Source organism: Watersipora subatra, chromosome 5 (assembly GCF_963576615.1).
Source record: "Watersipora subatra chromosome 5, tzWatSuba1.1, whole genome shotgun sequence".
In the NCBI taxonomy this organism is placed as follows: domain Eukaryota; kingdom Metazoa; phylum Bryozoa; class Gymnolaemata; order Cheilostomatida; family Watersiporidae; genus Watersipora; species Watersipora subatra.
The window spans coordinates 23,978,356-23,999,788 of record NC_088712.1 but is presented as its reverse complement, the minus strand read 5'-3'; the positions used below and the strand labels follow the sequence as shown (position 1 = coordinate 23,999,788).

Genomic DNA, 21,433 nt, shown 5'->3' with positions numbered 1-21,433 from the left:
AAAATAGGATGTATGTCAAGGGAGACAAGTCCTAATATTCTAGACACGATTATTCTAATTGTTTTGCAATTATTATATTGTATTAGTACTTGTATGGCCCTGACAATAACTTAACTGGTTCCATTGTTCATTTACTAAAACTATGTTTCTGAATTTCTTTGTAAGAATAGGTAAAACTAAAGGTGCAATGACAACGATAGCTAATGGAGAAGTTGTCTTTTCCATTTCAAGCCAAATTAAAACTATGACAATGCGTGCAACTAGTCCTATTGCTGATCTGGCAGAGTGCCAGCATAGGCTCCTTTCAAGGGTCATTATAAAGAGCTTTTATTATAACAGCAACATGGCTTACATACTCTACAGTCAACTCCTGGCAACCTAATCCATTGATTTATTATTCATGTATAAAATATTTCTAAAGCAAAATGTAAGGAAGGCCTAACGACAAATCTAAAGTTATATAGTTAACACATTGGCTGGGTTGCCAAGGAGCAAGACAGGTGACAGAGAGTAGCTCAAAAGGATTGGGCCGAGCGTACGACCATGAAGTTTTGGCTTTCCTGTCTACTCTGTTAGAGCTTGTCTTTTCATAGGCATTACGGCCTGTGTTACTGACAGATTCAGATAGAGACTCAGCTGCAAGTCAATTGTAATAATGTCTTTCCAAATGTCTTCACACAACGACCTTCATTCTCGTGACATCGGTTGTAGTCTCTGGTATTAACAGTTCATCTTGTAGAAGATGACCTCATCGCTGCTATATTTAGGTATGAGGAGAGTAGAGCCAGACACATCCAAGGAGGGCTTACTACCTCCAGCTATATCATCATGTGCCACCTGAGAGACTATATTCCCTACAATATATAATAATAAATACACAGTCAAACTTCCACATATAAATATTAGCTCTACATGGACACTGCTGTCAGGCAGCTCCTAAATAAAAGCTAAATAAAAATGGAAGCACTGCTCAATCTGACAGGAAGTTTCACGGCAAATTTTCAAGCTATAAATTCTTGGCTCTCTCATAACCCAATAATAACAAATGTGCCATAGAATGACACAAGGTCAGGGCGGCAGGTTCTCCACTGAAATGGTATGAACATTCCTATCTTTATCTCAGTTGTGATAAGAGCTTGCAATGTTGTTATTTGTAACGCACCGTAAACTCAGATGTGCGCTTATAGGTAAGAAAAAAGATATGATTAAGAAAAACAGAGTGTAGAAGTTCTATAGCAAAATAAAACTCATCACTGCTATCTTAAATTTTTATAAATAACTGATACACACTTTTTAGTTGTAAAAATAGCTCCCTGCTTCAGTATTTTTGAATTTAATTTTACAAAAAATTTTAAAAGACTTCTGTAGAAAATTTAGTATCGTGTTATGAGCGTTTCAATAATTTTTTCAAACAGTTTTGTTCAAATTTGCCTCCAATAGGAACTCAGACTACATTTGGTAAGAGCTCAGTCTATCACCCAGTATTGCTAGTCATATTTAAACTGCACAAATATTTGGCATCCCTCTTTATAACTATGTACACAATTTAGCTTTAATGCTATCCTGCATAATAGCCACACATAGTATAATAACCTTGTATATTGCTAATAACTAACCTGTAGTAGAGTTAATGATGCAAATAGTCTTGCTGTTGAATGCAGCAAGTAGCACATATTCCCCATAGCTCACCATCCCTAGAGGGTCTTTCACTTCAGTGAGGGTCCAAAGGACTACATGGGTGTTTATGTCTATTTTAAATACTTTGAAATGTCTGCAGGATGATAAGATGAGAGACGAGTTATCAGGGGAGCACATGGTGACATAGCTGCTATTAGTGAGAAGAGGACAGGGGATATGGTCTAGAACTTGGCCATCTAAGGAGTAGGTAGTGATCCTGCTGTTGGGTGGGTCAGCGATAAAAACCTTGTCGTTGTTTATCACCAGCGTGTCAGCATAGTATTCATGATTAGGATGCTCCCAGCTGGTGATGAGTCCCCCTTCCATGTTGTACACACTGACTGTAAGACTGGTAAGAGAAAGTGTAAAAAGCCTGTCATTGTAGCAAAGGATAGACTCTACTGGACAATATGTGGAGATGAATCTGTAGGTGACATTATTATCAATGTCTATGCTGCTGACTGTGCTGTCATCTCTCCATCTGCCTTATAGTGGCAGATGGAAAGAGGACGAGACGGTAATGGTACGCTGGAAAGTTTGATGAGGGACTTGGGGAGTCTTTTGGGAACAGGTGGAGCTTTTTGTTCTTCAACAATAATAGAATGCGAGGAGAAAATTTGTACTTCAATTTCTCTTCTTTCACCTGTAGAATAGAAAGTGTACATGTGCGTAGCCACCGTTATTTTTTTACTATACACAGAAATATGGCACTTGAAAAAAATATATTAGCCGATAGAAGCTAGGGTTTCTGTTCTATCACCATCTTCGCATTCCTCTATAAGCAACACTCAATTTGATTTAATTAAGTTGCCATTTTTCTGCGTGATAAGCACCGAAAAACAATTATGTTAAACAATAAAAATACTCATAATTTAACCAACATGACATCACTGCCATACAATAATGTTCAACTATTATTAAACTCAAAATAGTTATATGATACTAATACCAACTGCTATCAGCTGTGTCTAATATTAAGCATTGTTATAATGATTACTTGGAAGAATGCCAACCTGTCTCTTTTTACCCAGCTATTTCTCACCTAAACAACAGACTGTCAAAGGTTCATATGGCTATAGGTTAACCTGGGCGCAAATTTTTTTTTTCCAAACAGGTTTACATACGACGATAAATTTTTGGCTCCTGATTGGTTTTAGTAATTAAGTTTTAGTAATCAAGCCCTACATCATTACATTAAAAATCAATAGTTTTAATTAGAAAGGAACACAAAATTTCAAAATTTTATTCAAAGTGGCTTAAATTAATGAGTTTCAAGTGAGCGTCTCTTACGTTTTACCAGCACTTTTTGAATGATAACATATTTTTTCTACGTCATTTACAATTTTGTGTTCTTTTCTAATTATAACTATTGATTTCTAATGTAATGATGTAGGTTTTGGTTACTAAAACTCAATTACGAAAATCAATCAGGAGCCAAGATTTTACTGCCGTATGTAAACCTGTTTGGGAAAAAAGATTTCGCAGCCTGGGCATGGCTCTCTTGGAAAGGGGGGGGGGGAAATAAAGAGAGCCTTGGACACATAGCAACGCCCAAGGAAGACAACTCTAAAAGTCGACTGCTGCAGTCGTTAATAAAACAATCGTTATTTCGGAAGGAGTATCATGTGACAGTTTTTCTTATGGTCTATGCGAGTATTATGTATTATTTTTAATCTGATTTGGCAGCAAACAAACTCTGGTTGGTAAGTATGATATATTGGTTGCATATTAATTCAATCACATGAGTTATATTATTTCATATGTTTAATTAATTATGTTTTGATTTACCTATAATATAAAATTAATTTAAGTAAATAAACAACTTTCACAATAGCAAAACAAACATAGCAAACGAATAGCAATAGAACAACAAAAGTGAAGCGCACACTGCGAGTAAAGAAAGGTTTCTCTACTAAAAAGTATTCTCAATTTTATTTAACTTGCAAGTATTATGACTACTCGCGACAGTTATTACGAACGACTCGGACCTACCACACCAAAACAATGCCATCAGATAGCAAATACTTTTTCCAAAGCCAGTAGGAAGAACTATAAATTGGTCAAACCTGTGAAAATATGTTGTAAAGCTTTGGAATGGTCTGGTCTCACTGTGACTATGCCTAAAGCTTTGATAGATTGTTTTTAATTGCCTAATTTTTCATCAGTTTATGAAATGAAACTGCAAATGTGAAAACGGAAAAGATTGGTAACCTATGCTTCTTATCGTTTGATTATCAAATGGGGTATTACGTACCCACCCAGTCTATCAAAAACATAGGGCCTTTTACTGGATCAAGTTACATGACCGAGACTATAGGCTTTTAAACGTGGCATATCTACTACATCGTAAGATCTGAATCTGTCGACAAGCTTCCATTAGTATCAGTGTGAACATCATATGTAACATATGTCGCTCGTTTACAGAGTTTATCTTACATTTTTTTCGCTATGTTTCCCAGGCTATCTGTCACCCCCACCTCCAAGAGAGCCATGCCCAGGCTAGCTACAGGTGCTCTATCATTCCATGTAACAATGATAATTAATATATAAATGGGTTGATGGAAGCTCATATAGTAGGACTTGGTTGGACAGCATGAAGTATAAAATACACTGGGGGCTGCATATTATTGACAATAAAAAAGCAAAACTCAGTTTACTCCTACATGAGCTATATTTTAAACATTGGGCCTCAGGCTAATGGATCGGTTTTAGTAAGCCAGTTAAATTTTTCATCATTTTTACCCAAAACACAGAATTATCAATTATTAATTAGGTATATAATATGAGAGCTAAAGTAGTGGTTCATCATACCCAGTAAGTGACCCTATTTTCCAGAGGTTGTTGCAGACCCTTATAACACAGGATTTACAGCAAAAATAGTAAGTTGAACCATAATTTCAACAGTCGAGAAGATTTAAACTGCTTTCTCAACTCACACAATTGCTATACATGTAAGTACATATACTCGTCCATCATCGTACATGCGGTAAACTTGTTTAGTGAATTGCAAATACAGACATCCTCAAAGGCCAGTTTACACTATATCACCGTATGTCGTGACTCCCATCTTAGTGATTTTTCATTGATAATGTGCATCATAGACTGATGCCATCACCAAGGATATGTCGGGAACTATTACAGCTGTTCAAGTAAACCCATCTTTTGCTAAACATCTATGACAGCCTGCAACATGTTCAACAACCACCATTCACTATGCATTAACAGTGATTGACTGTCGTGGATTGTGTAGTCTACAGTATAGTTGCTGCAGGACTAGTATTTTATCACTTCAGCCACTACATAGTGTATTATTAACATGATGTCAGGTAATATTTATGTTGATGTAAATACTGAAGTGCTAGAGAAAGGTTGAATAATGTTACAACAAATGATCACCATCTAGTGTGGCATTAACTCAGACATACTGTGATACAGTGTGAACCAACCTTAAGAAATCAATGCAAGTTAAACAGTAAACTCTGACTTGCTTTAAAACGAGAGACACAAAATCAACTACTATTATTGATATACCTATCAGTGTCAAGTTAGCAAAATCATAAAAATCTATCCCTGCTATTTTACATGTTGGTAAGGCAATGATACAAAATTTTTTTGTCAATGTAACGCACTCCTTGATTCCATTCCTGAGGTTGTTTTTTATTATTGCATAAATCGCTGCAGCATTTTAGTTAGTAGTTTCCAATGCTACACTTACAGATTTAACCCTTTGAACCCTGGCTGTTTTTGTCAATGCGTGTCAGTTACCCCATTCAAATTGGTCTAACGATGCAGAGTTTGTAAACTTCTACTTGGTAATAATATTACTGAGTAAATTCTGAGTTACCTTTACATACTGCGCTTGTACATAACAATTACAGTATGTAAATGACTGTTACAGCGGACTTTCTCCTTGGACTACTGTACATTGGACTCCCAACATACAATTCCAATTACTACTTGTGTTGGCAAACTGTTTACACATACTAATACTTTCTGATACAAATTATCAAAATTTTGAGTAAGTTCATCTCTAAGGAGAAGAAAGGCAAACAATTGGTTGTAACTCTTTGACATTCAGTTAAATTAAATGGCAAACTATTGGGCTACACTGTTTACAAAAAGTCCTCAAATTAATTACATCATGGTGTCAAGGGGATAATAGCATTATTAGAGTGACATTCAATCAAATATCTAGCCTTACAATCAATAAGCTTCCAGCAAACCCAAACATGCTGAGTCCACATATCATTTGCCAACTAAATTGGGATCAGCATCATTAGGCAGGAAACGTCCAATTTTAGTCAATCATACCTGTATGCCTTAACTTTAGCTGGTCTGTGAGTCTGAGTTCTGGTAAATCCTCTTTAGCAATTCTGTTCAACTCTGCCTTCAACTTTCCAAATCCTCTCACAATTGCAGCCTAAACATAAAGTGATCCTAATAGAAAATTTCATGGAAAATGATAAATAATTGCAAGTGTTGCGTTTATAACAAATGGTATGGTCATTTTATACAGTCATATTTCTAAATAAGATTTCCCTAACATATGAGAATTTCGAGACGCGATCAGAATTTTAAACAAGTTTCTTTATAGAGATACAAGAAATCTTTCCATTACAGGCATACAAACTATTTCTCGAAGGCCACTAAATGACCAGGCACAGTCATACTTCAACTTTTGAATACCCCAACATTTTAGAAACTTCAGATACAAGCCAGCCTTTATCCAAGTTTCAGCACTAGCATGCTAGCTTTGTTTGAGATATGAGCATGCTGATCGGTGACCAAGTATGTCAAGGGTGTTTTATGAGAAAAGCATCACTCAGTATTTATCAACTGCTCAGGTTATACTTTTGCACCATGTTTTGTGCGTGCTGTCAGTGCAGAATTATGTGCATTAAAAGTACTGTGGGCAGACCGAAAGCTCCCCGGTACAATGAATGATAATGCAGAGAAAAAGCGAATGATAATAATTGACATCAAATATGAAATAATTGAAAAACAAGTGAAATGTATGATTGAACTAGCTCAGCAATATGATTGAAAAACATTCAAAAATTATAAAAAGAAAGCATTCAGTTTGTAAAAAGCGTAACTATTTTTTATAAACGCCACAGAGATCTTGACGATCGGCAGCAATTTTCATGATAGCTGATGGATAGGCTGCTCAAGATTTGGATATAAGACAAAAAACTGGCCAGCAATAGTGTAACTGAGACGATGCTATGTGAAAAGTTTGGTGCCATCTTGGAAGATTATAAAAATAAACTTTCGGAAAAGTTAGCTAGTGGTCGTGCATTAGCCCTTTGTGACGAAACCTGTGTTCGTCCTTATTTCAACATGTTAAAAGGGCAACAAAGGCAAGTGTCCTCAGGTAGATTTTTCTTTGAACGATCAACTGATCGTAAAAGCTAAACAAAGGAAGAACTAACTAAGCTGCGAGAAACTTAAAACTATGAACGCCAACAAAACTTTAATTATGCTATGTTTAAAATGAAAGTTTGCTTCCAAGTCTGTGGATCACAATCAAAAATCATTAAAGTCAACTGTTGTAGCAAAAAATAACTTATCTTTTAGTTCCTAGCAAATGCTAGCATTAGCTGCTATCGCATGTATTCAATTTCTCAATTTAATTATTCACATTTATTTGCTTTATTTTTTATTTGTTGCTTTTTGAAAGCGTGTCGTAAGTTAGGAAAATATCCAGAATGTTTTTTTTTCTGTTAAATCTTCTTCAAGTGGTTTTATTTGTTTCTTTCAGAGTATGGAAACCAAACAATATATAGTTATTTGTTCTATAAATAAATAAATTGCACCCACATTGGAGTAGACTAACATACGAGCTCAGTCGCACAACGCATTAAGCTCGTAGGTCGTACCATGGCAATATGTGGGAGACTGACTATAAGAACAACATTAGTCCTTCTCCATGAATCAGTATGGAAAGAGTATTTAAAAGATTGGATAAAATAAATAGCAAATGTCTGGCAAAATTGCCAAACCTGAAAAAACTAATAAAAAGTTAAGACGACAAATTTAACTTTTTTGCAGAAAAATATCAAAAAATATCTGTAAGTGTTTGTTTAGTAAACTGATTTCATATAAGTTAGACTCAGTTTCTGTTACGCAGAGTCATAAAGATTTTATGTACCGAACACATTTCTGTTAAGCCTCTCCGACCATCGTTAGCCAATATGTAAAATCTTACGGTAGGGTTCATAGTAATGTTATAGTTTATTGTAGATTTTACTAGGTAAATAGGTATTTGCCACTTCTTTAGTGTATGTACTGAATTAAAATAGGTAAAAATCCATTTCCTTCCTGTTTTATGTGGTTTATTTTATGCAGTCTATTACTCTTGCTACACAGTTTTACTAAAATGTATACACTACACAAACACTAGTACACACAGGTATACAACAATATATATACTACCCTAGAACTATTACACACAGGTAGACCAAAAAATACACACTCGCCTAAAATTATTACACCCGGGTATACTAAATTATATATACTACGTAAGACCAGTACTCACAATAATACCAAAATATATACACTACAAAAGCGCTAGCACACACAGGTATACCATTAGATATATGCTACACATGCACTCGTACACACAAGAAAACCCAAAATATACACAACACAAACTCTTGTACACACAGGCATCCACATATATCTGCAATACCCTCACATACATGAAGTCCTGAAAATTAATGAACTCCAGAGTAACAATCCTGTCCAATAGCTTACCGGAGTATGACTTTTTGTACCAGTTACTAGTAACTCCTTATTGGTCCTCAGGCTATTCCACTGCTTGAGCAGCTCGTCTTCTATGAAGTCAGCAATTTTAGCCTGCGACTGCTGTCGGTTTTCCAGCACATGTTTCTCTAATGTGTCATATTTAACTTTAATCTCATTCAACTGTAACAGGAAATAGAAGAGTAAATGGAAATAATAGAAAAGCTAACATTCAGGAGTTGTAGTCTACTACTCTCGCTAAAACTAATATTACATTATCACAGCAACCACTTGAATATAACATTAAGTAATATCTGAGGTAAGTAGATTAAATCTTTTTTTATGACATCAAATTGTAGCCTCTTTCTCGTATTACAGCAAATGCCATTATGTCAGGGCAACTACATGTACTTGGGTACAACAAAGGAAAGAAGGCCATATGGGTATTCCAAGATGAAAATTAATTACAAACCTGACTATCTCTACTCTTATGAATAAGTAGAAGCATGGCTTGTGTTTCCTCATCAAAGTCTGCCTGTACTTTAGATACCTCCTTGAAGAGTCTCTCATATTCCTCATCCTTGGTTGTACTCTCTTCTGTGTTTATGGTGTTCAGCAGGGAGGCTGCCAGATCTTCCAGTTCCTGGAGGTCATGCGGTCCACCTGTACAATATTACTATGATTGTCAGTATAGATTTACTCAAAATAAGTTATGAATTTGATATTAATCTTATGAAGATTTAGGCAGAAAACGGAGATCTGAGTAAGATAGTTTACCGTGAACTGTGACCTTAATCTGCTGACTACCAATGGTTAAAGCGAGTCAAGAAAAGAGATGGCAAGGTATGTTGATTTTATCAAAAAAGTGGGTGAACGATTTTGATATAGTTCAGAGTAGACAGAAGAAAATCTATGCCACTTTGTATCTAATAATAGTTTCTTATTAGGACAGGTATAAACTCTATAAAATTATGTACAGTGTAAAAATGACTACTCTAAATACAATCAGACTGAGTAGAAGGGAGACATAAACTGAAAGAAAAGTAGGAGTCATTACTAAATGTTACTACTAGTGTCAGACACCAGCGCCATCTCTTTCTTTTGTAAGGGACGTCAGTTCTAGACTCAAACTAGTCAGACTAACTGTCCAAAGGCTGGCTAGAGAAAATATGACCAGTTAGCCCTACTTGAACCGTAGGGCATATCTGAGCATCTGTTAGGACCTACAGGACTTTTGCTCAACGCACTACTAGAGGAGAGCTCCAGCAAAACAGTTGTGCTATATTGTATTATACTTGTCATTATAGTATGCTGTATTGATAAAATACATTTATTAATACCTATAGTGGCTGGTTCTCTCAGTGTGAAGAAGTGAAGAGTTGCACCAAACCCTTTTCAGCTTTTTTTTTGTTTTTAGATCTGCAGTATGAATTGTACATTTGAAGTATTTATAACAACTCTAGTATTGAATGAATTTTTTTCAGAACGACCATGTATTTTTTATCTGAAGGCAATTCATGTGTTCACATAAAATACCTTCTCAATAATCAGCCTGCCAACCATGACAAAGCAGCATGTGTAAATATCAAACACTCCTTATAGAAACCAAAAAACCAGTATTTAACCCTAGCACTACCTGCACCAGCTCTGCTTATGAAATTTTTTATTAAATATTTTCATATTTTTGCAGTTTTGTTCAGTATGTAAATGTCATCATACTCTCTGATATAAATACAACTTTTTCTCAACAAACTTACCTTTTTCACATTTTGTTGAATCTGCTACGCATTTCACACAGCTGGTGGTACGGCAGACTTTACACCCAAACACTAGCAGCTGATTTTCGTGCTTTGTACAGATATCTGACAAATTCTGGCTCTTATTTGACAAATACTGGGCCATGGATATCTTGTGATGACCGTCCAGGGCATTATCGTGCTGCTAAAAAGGCCAAGCGTAGTTACAGTACTCTTTCGAAACATAGCAAATTACAGTTACAGCAGAATCTCTGCAGTAATGGTTGTACTGGCAACACTAAAAACTAAATATGATGACAGCACTTCTTATCAAAAGTATTATAAGTTATTCTACACCTAGAAGGGAAGCAGTTGTGAATCCCATGAGTTAAAAAACAAGTTGAGTAGGATTGGTGTAGAGTACATAGCAGTATGAATATTGCTGCATCCTCAGAAGTCACGGTGCCACTATTACCCTAAAAACTCTGACAGCAATATTGTACATCAAAACACTGCAGCGCAAGGATGGGCAGTCTTGTTTCATATAAAGCCACATTGTGAGTAATAGGATTGTGAGTAATAGGATTGTGAGTAGTAGCATGGTCAAACTGCTACATAGAATGATGATTGTGTAGAATATGACTGTTTTTAATAGAAGTAGATAATCCTGACCCTTTACCGTACTGACTGGATATTATACTTGCAGTCACATAGAATACTGTGGCATGCACTGACTAATGAATATCCTGATTTTCTACTATTTAGAACAATTTCAGACCACAGGAGTCACTTTGCTTTACAAGGAAATGAGAAAAGGCAATACTCATAGTAAACCTCATTGTTTGCACTTAGTGAAAACAGCTTTGCATGAGTGTGACAGTTCCAGTGATAAATGATAAGCATTATCACTTGATGGATTCAACGATATAACTAAGCGTAAACTGCTTAGACTGAGTTCCAAAGTTCTAGAGCTGAATGATAGGCGCTGATAAGCATCAGCCCTTATTACAGCAATGTTACTAATTTGGGAAATATAAATATGAATATTTAAAAGGAGAGTCGTTGCAGCTGGTCAGTACAAGTAAACAACTGGACTATTATGTTTATATTTAATGAATAACAGAGATAAACAACAGTAAATATGCTGTCATTTTAAATAAATCTGAACATGACAGTTGAACTCTAAAGCTATGAATGGTGGCAGCAACACCCAAATCAAATATATATATGACATACCTCCAGGTGCTCTTTACAGAATTTCCTAGAACAGTCGGTGCAATAAGATGTGGCTTGGCGTTTATGTTGTCCTCTCTTGGCACAAGTGTCGCAAAGCCTTGCAGCATCAACATCATTGTCAGCCAATGATTCGGGTGACATCTTATACACCTTCCTGAAATCATAGTTTATACATAGCTCAGTTTGATAAAATGTACACATAGACTTTATTTAAATTTTAGATTACATGTTATGTTATGTTAACATATAAGGTAAGTGCTGCCATAAGTATGCTAATGTAATAAAATAATACAGGGCTGCTAAATTCTTTTTATTTTAGACTAATTTAAGGATGAAATATTCTCAATTATCTTGAATTATATCCGTCATTAGTCATATATCAGATAACTTGTTTGGTCACAGAGCGATATCTATTATCTGATAAAGGACAATTATTGAAGGTTGACTTGCAACAAAAATCACATTACAGTTATTTGATATCAACCAATTCGCCATGTTTTATTCTACTGTGTTGAGGGCATAAAATATGTGGAAATGTGATTACAAACTTCTACAGGCTTAAAAATCAGCAGGTAAATGAAGTCATCACAAAAATGTCGCAAATTGGAATCAATTGTCAAAACGGCTCAAATAGGATGTAGTTGAACAAGATGGTTTCTGTTTAATCTTTCATGCAACCTCATTCGTCAAAAATTTTTCTCAAATATACATGTAGTTCATGCATTCGATAAACCGTGTACATTGTTCTTACGCGCTTATTTCATCATAACTTTAAATCTGTCATCTGAGTCCTAATATCTTTAAACCAACCCTTTAAAAGATGTCTCTTTTTAACCTTACCTTAAAGGAATGCATATCACTTTCTAATGGACCTGAAGAGCCAGCTCTTTACCGGTGATAGTAAAAACATTCTGCAGTAACTTTTCGCGCAATTTGGCGGAAAGTTCAGGTCACATGATACGATTACGACTAGATGATTAGACCAGGCTGAATCGATACAATGAAGTAATGACAAATTATATTTGATATGGGGGTTTTGCTTGAACCCGAAGTGTTTGTCATAAATTAGTGCTACAAGATTTTCTATATAGAGCTTTTTATTGGCCTTTAATTTCACAAGATAACATCAGGTGTCAAAACAATAACCAAAAGGTTGGAGAATGTCAACCAAATAAAGATATTCCTAACTACGGCATTTTTTAGGATGGCTTCGATTAATTGTTCGCTTTTGAGATTTTAAGAGCTTGTAATCATATTGCCACATATTTTGCACCTACAACACAACAGAGTAAGACATAGTGAATCTTTGGATATCAAATAACTGTAATGTGCTTTTTTAAAGTCATCTTTTAAATACTTGTTTTATTTGAGAGTTGGACTAATAAACAACTAGAGACAAGAGTTGTAACATATATTATAGTAAGTTCAATGATGATCACTCTTTATAATGAGGTAAATGTACACAAATCATTTCAAATAAAAACTATTTCTCATTGGTCAACTATGACGGTACGTGAGCACATGGAATTAATATACTCGCCACTTAATAATAAATTTTCTGAAAAACAATTTTGGTAAAAGTGACCTTTTAGAACAATAGCAGGGCCTAGTCGGTGAATCATTCTAAATAGCTTGTTCCCAAACCTATTAAATATTTACAATTTTAGCATCACAAGACCGTTGAATATTACTTACCCGCAGCTTTGAAAGCCGCACCAGCAAATCTTGCTCTGTTCATAGTGCGATGTAAGGCACGGCATACAGTGTATGTGGCCGCAAGGTAATTTTTTTGGATCAACTAGTTTTTTGTTTCTCAATCCACAAAATTCACACTCAATATCATAAAAAACAGAAGCCATTGCTAAAATGAAATGAAAAACAAATTATAAAAATGTAGTTTAAAACTTTATATTGAACCTAAAGAATTACATACTAAACAATACATCATAAGATGATAATAGTTTGAATGCTGTAGACTAGCTAATGCTTAGTTGTCTGGAACATTATTTAAAGCCATCTATTATGTACAATGCGTCGAATAAAGCATTTTTAAAGCACTTAAATATATGAAGTCACAAAGTTTCCAGTGAAAATAAGATTGTAACAAGCAAAATTACGGGAGCGGTGTTATGACTTGTCATTCTATAGCAAAGAGTTTGATGATTGGTTCACCACATGATCCGACAAATTTAATGGCTCAAAAATGCCAAGTTTTCACAAGATGCTAACTTCTGAATGTTTCAAAAATGGAGGTGATTTAAAACTTCAACTTTGTTGTTCGATATTGTAATGCTCAATACCGTAAGCTACACCTAGAGAAAAGATAGTCATTTATTAGTAAAACCAAGTTTTACTGTGAAAGACAACTGTACTTAACATAAGTTCAAGGTAAGTTCAAGGTAAGTTCAAGGTATCGCTCAGCTGGCTGGCAGTAAGGCTAAAACTTAGTTTATGCTAAACATTCTTACTGCTTAGATTGCTTAAAAGTCTGTCTGATCTCCTATCATAGAAGGCTGTAACAAAGATTAAAAACAAAAAATGGTGCAATGAAATGATTAGGGCTTGGGGCGCGTGCCAACATTATCAACGAGCATAAGCTATTGGCCTGAGTTAATGCTGTTAAACATTGTGTGAATATGTAACGAAATGAGCTTAAAATGTCTTCCAATGAGTAAACAAGCTCTATTAGCTACGTATGATTAAATATTTTTACATACTGTAATACTCACCATAAAATTCTCAAAGTGAGATAATTGAAACGATTTTGCTACTGTCAGTGAACTAGGAAGTTACCTGTTTGCCGCTCCCTTATGCGCACGAATTTGACTGCGCACTAGCAAATTCCAGCAAATCACATTTTGAAGGTGCTTAGCAACAGTAACAAGGGTTAGAAAATCTATCAAGTAGAAACAGTTGTGACATTTTCAAGTTTGCTGTTTGAGAAAAGCAGGCAACTACTATTTAACAAGATCACATTTTGAACAAAGTACGTTGTGAATAGATGATGCATTGTAGAAAAATCGCCGAAACCATTTGTCAGCCATTGATTTTTTTCGAACGTCACATTATGTAAAACGCTGTATGGTGAGTAGTACACAAGGCTGTCTTCTGTATTATCTAGGTCAAGATATCTGCTAAGCAAAAAACGCCTAATCTCAAAACAAAAATGTATAGTAGAGCCGCATGAATATTTAGTAATGCTCTGGAACATTTCAGGGCGTATGTGTAGCGGCTTGACTTTTATGAAGGCTTCGTTTAGGAGATCCTATGGCTGAGCTAAAACAAGGTTTTCTTGCAAGTTCCTCAGAGCCTAATTAAAAAATTTTTGCTATTGTGCCCGTGTAATAGATGCTTTGCACAATGCTAGTGGCTGTGACACAGGGTAGTTTTTAAAATATGCATTATATGTGTTATCACCAGTTTTGCTTAGTTATTAGTCCCATATATATGTTGTGGTAATATTTCCCTTTTTATTTTCGTCATCACTTTCTTTCTCTCTCTCTCTCTCTCTCTCTCTCGCTTTTCTGTTGTTGTATGGTGATACAGTGACAAAAAGATACCAACAGAGAATGTAGTCAGACCACAAGATAAGCATATAATACCTACATCGGAATGATACCTCAAATACATCAAAAGATCCATTAATCGGAGCTGTCAAAAGAAAATTATGAACTTCATGAATCAGAAGAAATCAATCATAGATACAGCGTCAAAACCAAAAAGAGAACATGCCAAAGGGAAGTCAAAGCAATGAAATTTACTTACCACCATCATTGAAAAGCGACCAGAGAAACATTAGAGGCGATTCATAAGAGTCACATACAGATCAGCCACTCCGGTTTAACATGACCTAGTTAACATTAGTATCTCACGAGCTCAACCTTACATGTCAACATCACCCTCATGATGACTTATGCCAACAAGATATCTTCACACGCCTAACATAAAACATTGAGCCTTGACACTCAACCTGCACACACAAGCGAACCATCCTACATGCCATAAAAGATGAATTCAGATTAGTGATGCATAACATAATTCTCCCAAAACCACACAACATTGTTGATGGAGATGCGGTTTTGATTCCAACCTTTCACATGCCAAGCTTGAATCTACTTTGAATAAGAAATTCCCCTTTTCAGTTCGGGTCTTAATAGCATCTAGTAGTACACCTAACATCATTAACTTTATTTATATTCAGTTGCATACCTATCTAAAATATGTATTCAGTCACTATATTCTACTGGGCATGTAGACAATTAACATATATATTTTGAGACTAATTAAAATTCTATGTTAGCTGAGATGTGACTGACTAATATGTATCATTTAGCCAACCCATAATCACATAGCTAAACAAGTATTTCCTTAGCGCCTAAATCCTTTGTAATCCCTTTCGTTATACTTTCGCAGTGCCTTATTGCAGCCTTAGTTGGAATTTATCATATTAATTGTAAGCTTGAATACGCTAGTATTATAAGAAAATATGTGAACAGATTTAAACTCGCCTCGGAAAACAACTTCAATAAATTCACTATTTCCGACTGTTTCGCTTGCTGGGAAATTATACACACACAATTAACAGCTGGGCACTGTGTACTTTTCTGACTGCTTTGTTCACAGAGAAAGGGCTCATCGAGACAAATAGATTACTAACTATTAGTGACTGTAGATATATTAAGCTTAAGGTTATGATATCTAACCTATATATGTAAGATCATAAAAATCTATTCACTTTATTTTAAAGTATATCTATGTAACATGTACGATAGTAAACTACTAAAGTTAAAGTAATTTATCCTAGGTGTAAATATAACTTAGAATCCGATATTTGTTCACTGGATGATGAGAATATGTGGGCATTGATTTTATTGTCAAATAACTAAATCTAGCAGTTCCACATTAGCTGAAGCAAAATACAGACTCATCATTATATTACCGATCAGAACCAAACTAAACTCGGAAGTAAACAATAAATAACTTTGTAACATGTAATAAGTTTTGGCCATGTACCCATATCTGCAGCTTGCGTTTTTTAAAGAAACTAAATTTGGAAAAACTAAAATATTTATTCTAAAGAAATAAAGATTCAAAACTATAAATTTGTACTGAAGTAAATGTTAGTGATAAACACCTTTCAAATTTATTAATTAAACGTTAAAATTGATTATTGGGTACCTAAAAGTTATTAAACACTTGGCGAACTTTTTAGTATTATTAATACTTTTCTGCAAAATTTCCACTTGATGAGTACTTAACAGTGCAACAGGCAATTGTTGTAATTTTATAGAAATATTGCCATGTTTAGACTTCCATCTTTATTTCTAGGCAGACTGATAAATTACTAATTTTTAGTTGTGGGTGGATTTTATCAGGCTATGCTAGCTGAGGCTTGACTGCAGTTTCCTATTTTTGAGAACCTTATTTATAAAAGTTTGCTATTTAAAAAAACAATTAATTAGATGTCATAACAATTATTTCTAATGATATATATAAACTGACTAATTTTCAGACAATGCAGAATGGTGGAACCATAATAAGCTGTGCGATAACTACATGTACATGTACTCAGTCAACCCACATGTTATTTCACAATCTTCGAACAATACTAGCATACAATAAATAGCGCAACAACAATAAACCTATGAGAATTAGCCTCATTTAGGTTATCTCAAGATATATACGTGTATATATGCTTAGCAAACAATCTTAAGCCTTGTAAAATTTACACGCGCCTAACTCTTATGTACACATTTGGCTTGATATGCATCTAGAACCTTCTTATTATATATTGAAAGTAAGGTCTAGTTTTAACGCTATCATATACCACCTATTGCACTAACTTTTAATTTTTCATATAGTATTACTGATTAATAGCGCTACCCAACATGGTACCATGGAAGAAAACCCTCACCTATTTACTTTCTCACAAAACTTTGTGAGCAACGTTTTAGCTTAAGACATTTTGCTCATCTTTCATTACTTTCTAGTCCATTTTTTTGTCTTGCATGCAGCTGAGAATAGATTAAAAACAAAGCAGACGCTTCTAAGCTTGATTTAGTTGGATATTGAGAACACCTTCATTTAACGCTAACATTCTATTGTTATCTATAAAATCTTAGCACCATATTCAGCAGCATTCAGTTAGCTCATGATCAGTGAATGGCTATGCAATTTTTAAATATGAACAGTTCTGCTACATTACTTCTTAGCGTTACCTCCATCATCTGCTGGTCAGAGAAATAAATCATGCTGTACCAGCGAAGCCATGAAAATTAATTAGCTCCAGTCTCACCATCTGTAGCTCTGGTATGGCTACAGCCACAAGCTGATAAATTTGCATTCCATTTCCAAAGCGCTAATTAATTGTAAAGCTTGAAAGCTTCATAGGATCTGATATCTGTCATAGTTGTCATGACAACCGCTGGCTATTTAGTGCACCATACTTTTGCACATCCATTAGCTAAACACCTGCTTTGTCTGACTCATTTGTCTGACTCATAATCATTTGCAGTCGGGCAAGAAAAGTTTGAACTTGTACGTCAGGATTATGTGTCACCCTTGTCAGTCCATCCTAGATAGAACCAGATGGTAAAACCAATGGTAAATTTCTCTGACAAATTGTATGAATTTAAAATGGAGATATTTGTTTAATTTCTGTAGATAAATTTTTGTTTAAATGTAACTTTAAAGCAAAATGAAACCCAAGTCTTCATCGAAAATAAATTTTTAAATAGCTGTTTGCCCACAAGAAAAACCTGAAAAATTTTGTTCACACCAATTTTAAATGTAAAAAAATCACAATAAGTTTTCATAAAAGAGTTTGGATTAAAAACTTTGTTTTATTTTCAACATCTAAACGCTTTGTTAATGTCAATTGCAATTGCTTAACTCTCAAACCCGAGACTCAACGGCTTGTTGATACTGCGGAATGATATGTGTTTTATTTTTATATTTAAAAGAGAAGGTTTGCAAAAATATATAGTTAAAACAAATATTGTGTTTTGTTTATGAAATGGTAAACAGTCATATTACTTAACTAAAAATTTTCCTGTCAAACAACCCATGACTGAAGTTATAATGGGAACAAAAATGGGTACTGCTAATTGTGGAAAAAGTAGTTACAAAAGGTCAAAATTCTACAAAGGTAGAATTTTTGGTTAGACATTGTAGGCTTCGCCTACAGCGTCTATTAATGATTTCTCTGAATCATATGAGTTTTGTAATTATGTTGAGTAGCATGTTGTTGAACATCAGCATTTGATGTTGATGGTTGCTGTGAGGACCTTCAGTTTCACCTCCTCTGTAGTAATTGGGAGACACGTAGGCGACCACTGTGACAACGCCGTGTTCTGATAGGTTTTATGTACATGGTAGTTGTCAAGTTGTTTTGAAATGAAATTCAAAAGGGCAATTATGCAAAAACAAAGGTTGTATAAAAAACAGACCTAATCTACTACTATCTCAAACCTATGTTTGACAACAATAAAATAAATATTTATTCAAGCTGTAGGCCTAACCTACTGTAAGTAGTTTAACTAACAACAGCAATAATGAAATATGTTTATTATATTTCTGAAATGAAATATTACTACTAAAATGACAAGCGTCTGAGTAATATACACTGTTTGAAAGTTGGTTGTGTTGAATTTAGAATGGTTTTGATAGCGGTCTAGCAGAAAGCAAATATGAGCGTTCACATGTCTGAAAGTTATCTGCAAAGTGAAGCAAAATAAAGAAATGTTCTTGTCACAAAGGGGCATTGTAGTTCGTTCCTAGCTTGTAGATGAGATGTAAAGAAATCTGGCTAATGTTCTAAATAATTCAATGAAACCTTTAGTAATTGGACAAAAAACTTAGGCTGATAACCTGTGCACCACATTTTTGTACCTGTAAATTGACGCAAAAGAAGCTTAACTTCCGCACCTCAGAGAATCCGCTCACCATCTTAAATATGTAGTTGCGTCAAATTTAAGTTGATCTTAAAAGAAAGCATTTTTTTTCTCTATCAGTTGATATGTTGTTTGTTGTGTTACGCGATCGCATTGCCAAGATATTTGAAGATTAAAACCGAAAAAATCTGATCGCCGTAAAAACGCTCAAGCCACCAAAACGTGCCCAGACTTGCCCAAAATGATGTCACGCGTTTGGCAACCTGTCTCTATCTCTCGTATTCACATCGTGTATTTGCGATAATAGTATAATCTTACGCGGCTCTATTGGCATATATCTTATTTTCTATTTGCTCATGTTGGCTAGAATAAAATTTTAAATCCTGCTACAGATGCATTATTATGAATGTTTCAAAGGCCTCAAATAATGAAAATTGAAAATTTGTTCTACTCACTTTCTCCAAATGTTGTGTAAACATTTGGGTACCGACTACCAATTCTACCGGTCTACGGTAATTCTGTCAAGTCACTTATGTAGAACGCGGTCTTTGTATCAGCACAGTTCTGCAGCTACCCATACAAACGATATACAGCCTCCCATAAGCCCCGCCCACATTATGTCGCCTATTACCTATTGCCTACGTACTAGTTTCTTACTAATAGTATTTTTACCGAATACTAAATAAGTGAATAAGCAAGCCAATTTTTTGAAAAGAATATAGACATGGATAGAGTTTTAAGGATGAGAAGTCTGCTGCAAACTGGATTTGAACGCACATTCTCCAGTTCTGCGGACACCCATATACCATATCCGATTCACTACAATATTCTGCAAATCATGTTTTGCATCATCTTCAACAATATTATTTTATTATATAATTTTTACAAGCAAAAATATTTTCATCTCGGCATAAAGCTTTTATTAAAAATATTCATCAAGTCGTGGCCACTCACATAGTATTAGCTGATACAATAAGACAAATTCATCTACTGCAACAAACTCAAACAAAACATCATCCAGCACACATTCAAGTCTTGCTTTCTCCTTTATGGCAGTTTCCACACTGACAAAACTTCTTCGGCTGGTGGGACGACATAAACATTTTGTAATCAGTAAAACAAGTAACTGTAAACAAAGTAGATGCAATAAATATGTCATTCATAGATATGTCATTCTAAAGCGTATCTATTGACAGCTTCCAAATTGGGAGTTAAATAGATTACGAGTGTAATTTTAAAAACGAATAAACATTTAATAAAGGCACAAGTACGCCAAGCCAACGATTCGAAGCTTTGGTTCTGGAAATTAAAGATTTGCAATGATCAATCGATTTTACCCACTTCCTACGAGTGAAAATAATTTGTAATCATGACTCTAATTTACCAAAGAAAATTCGAAAAAAATATTATGGCTAGGTGAAATGGCAAATAAGCTATGAAACGATGATTGGAGATAGCAAAGAATTATCATTTTATTAATTAGTATATGTATTTATGACTATAAAAAATATTACATTTACTAAAGTATAGAAGACTAAGTTAATTTACCTCCATTCTGTCTTCTTCTGCAGCAAAACGCTGCTGACGCCTGTCAGCTTTGGCCATAGGCTGTCTACTCTAATATTTTACTAAAAGTTGCTGAGATAACTCTGAGTAGCGGTCGCTCGAACTTGAAGCCATTTTAAAACTATGTATAACTTAGTAATTGTTGAAACGCGTTGAGAATGAATTCTCTAATTAGGAGAATCTTCGAGATCACAGACAACGCGTTTTACGAGTGATAATATTTATTACGGCCTATATAAAAATTTCGCATGCATGATTGGCTAACGAATCGACCTCATATTTATTGCTCGTGGTTTCGTTTCAGATACCTTGCTTGTGATGTCACGAAATAGGCACCTGCTGGAACGTGAGCTTTTTAAAAGAGGGCCTCATTCAAACGCATATATCTCTGAACAGGGTTGGTCTAAAAAGACAAAAATGGCATCAAATTGTAGCTGATGTTTTAGCCTTTTATGGGTTCTAATTTCATTAAGTTGACTTTTTTGACGCAACTACATTTTTAATATGTAAAGCATTCAGTCCTATAGAGAACATGTTGAGAAAGACTAGGCAGATAATGAAAACTTCATGTTCCTCCCACTT

At 34.7% G+C, this 21,433-nt stretch overlaps 2 protein-coding genes across 2 annotated transcripts; both read right to left on the bottom strand.

Annotated features, from left to right (window-relative positions):
- Positions 1-363: 363 nt before the first annotated feature.
- Positions 364-2,146, bottom strand: LOC137396865 (uncharacterized). Its single transcript, XM_068083168.1, has 2 exons — positions 1,617-2,146; positions 364-854 (listed from the first exon to the last, which is right to left on the bottom strand). Exons 1-2 carry the CDS (start codon positions 2,002-2,004, stop codon positions 721-723), a joined length of 522 nt encoding a protein of 173 aa, XP_067939269.1. The 5' UTR covers positions 2,005-2,146; the 3' UTR covers positions 364-720.
- On the bottom strand, positions 2,127-19,787 carry LOC137396638 (transcription intermediary factor 1-beta-like). Its single transcript, XM_068082954.1, has 8 exons — positions 19,741-19,787; positions 13,089-13,254; positions 11,394-11,547; positions 10,179-10,362; positions 8,894-9,084; positions 8,434-8,604; positions 5,989-6,097; positions 2,127-2,320 (listed from the first exon to the last, which is right to left on the bottom strand). Exons 2-8 carry the CDS (start codon positions 13,250-13,252, stop codon positions 2,127-2,129), a joined length of 1,167 nt encoding a protein of 388 aa, XP_067939055.1. The 5' UTR covers positions 13,253-13,254; positions 19,741-19,787.
- Positions 19,788-21,433: the final 1,646 nt, after the last annotated feature.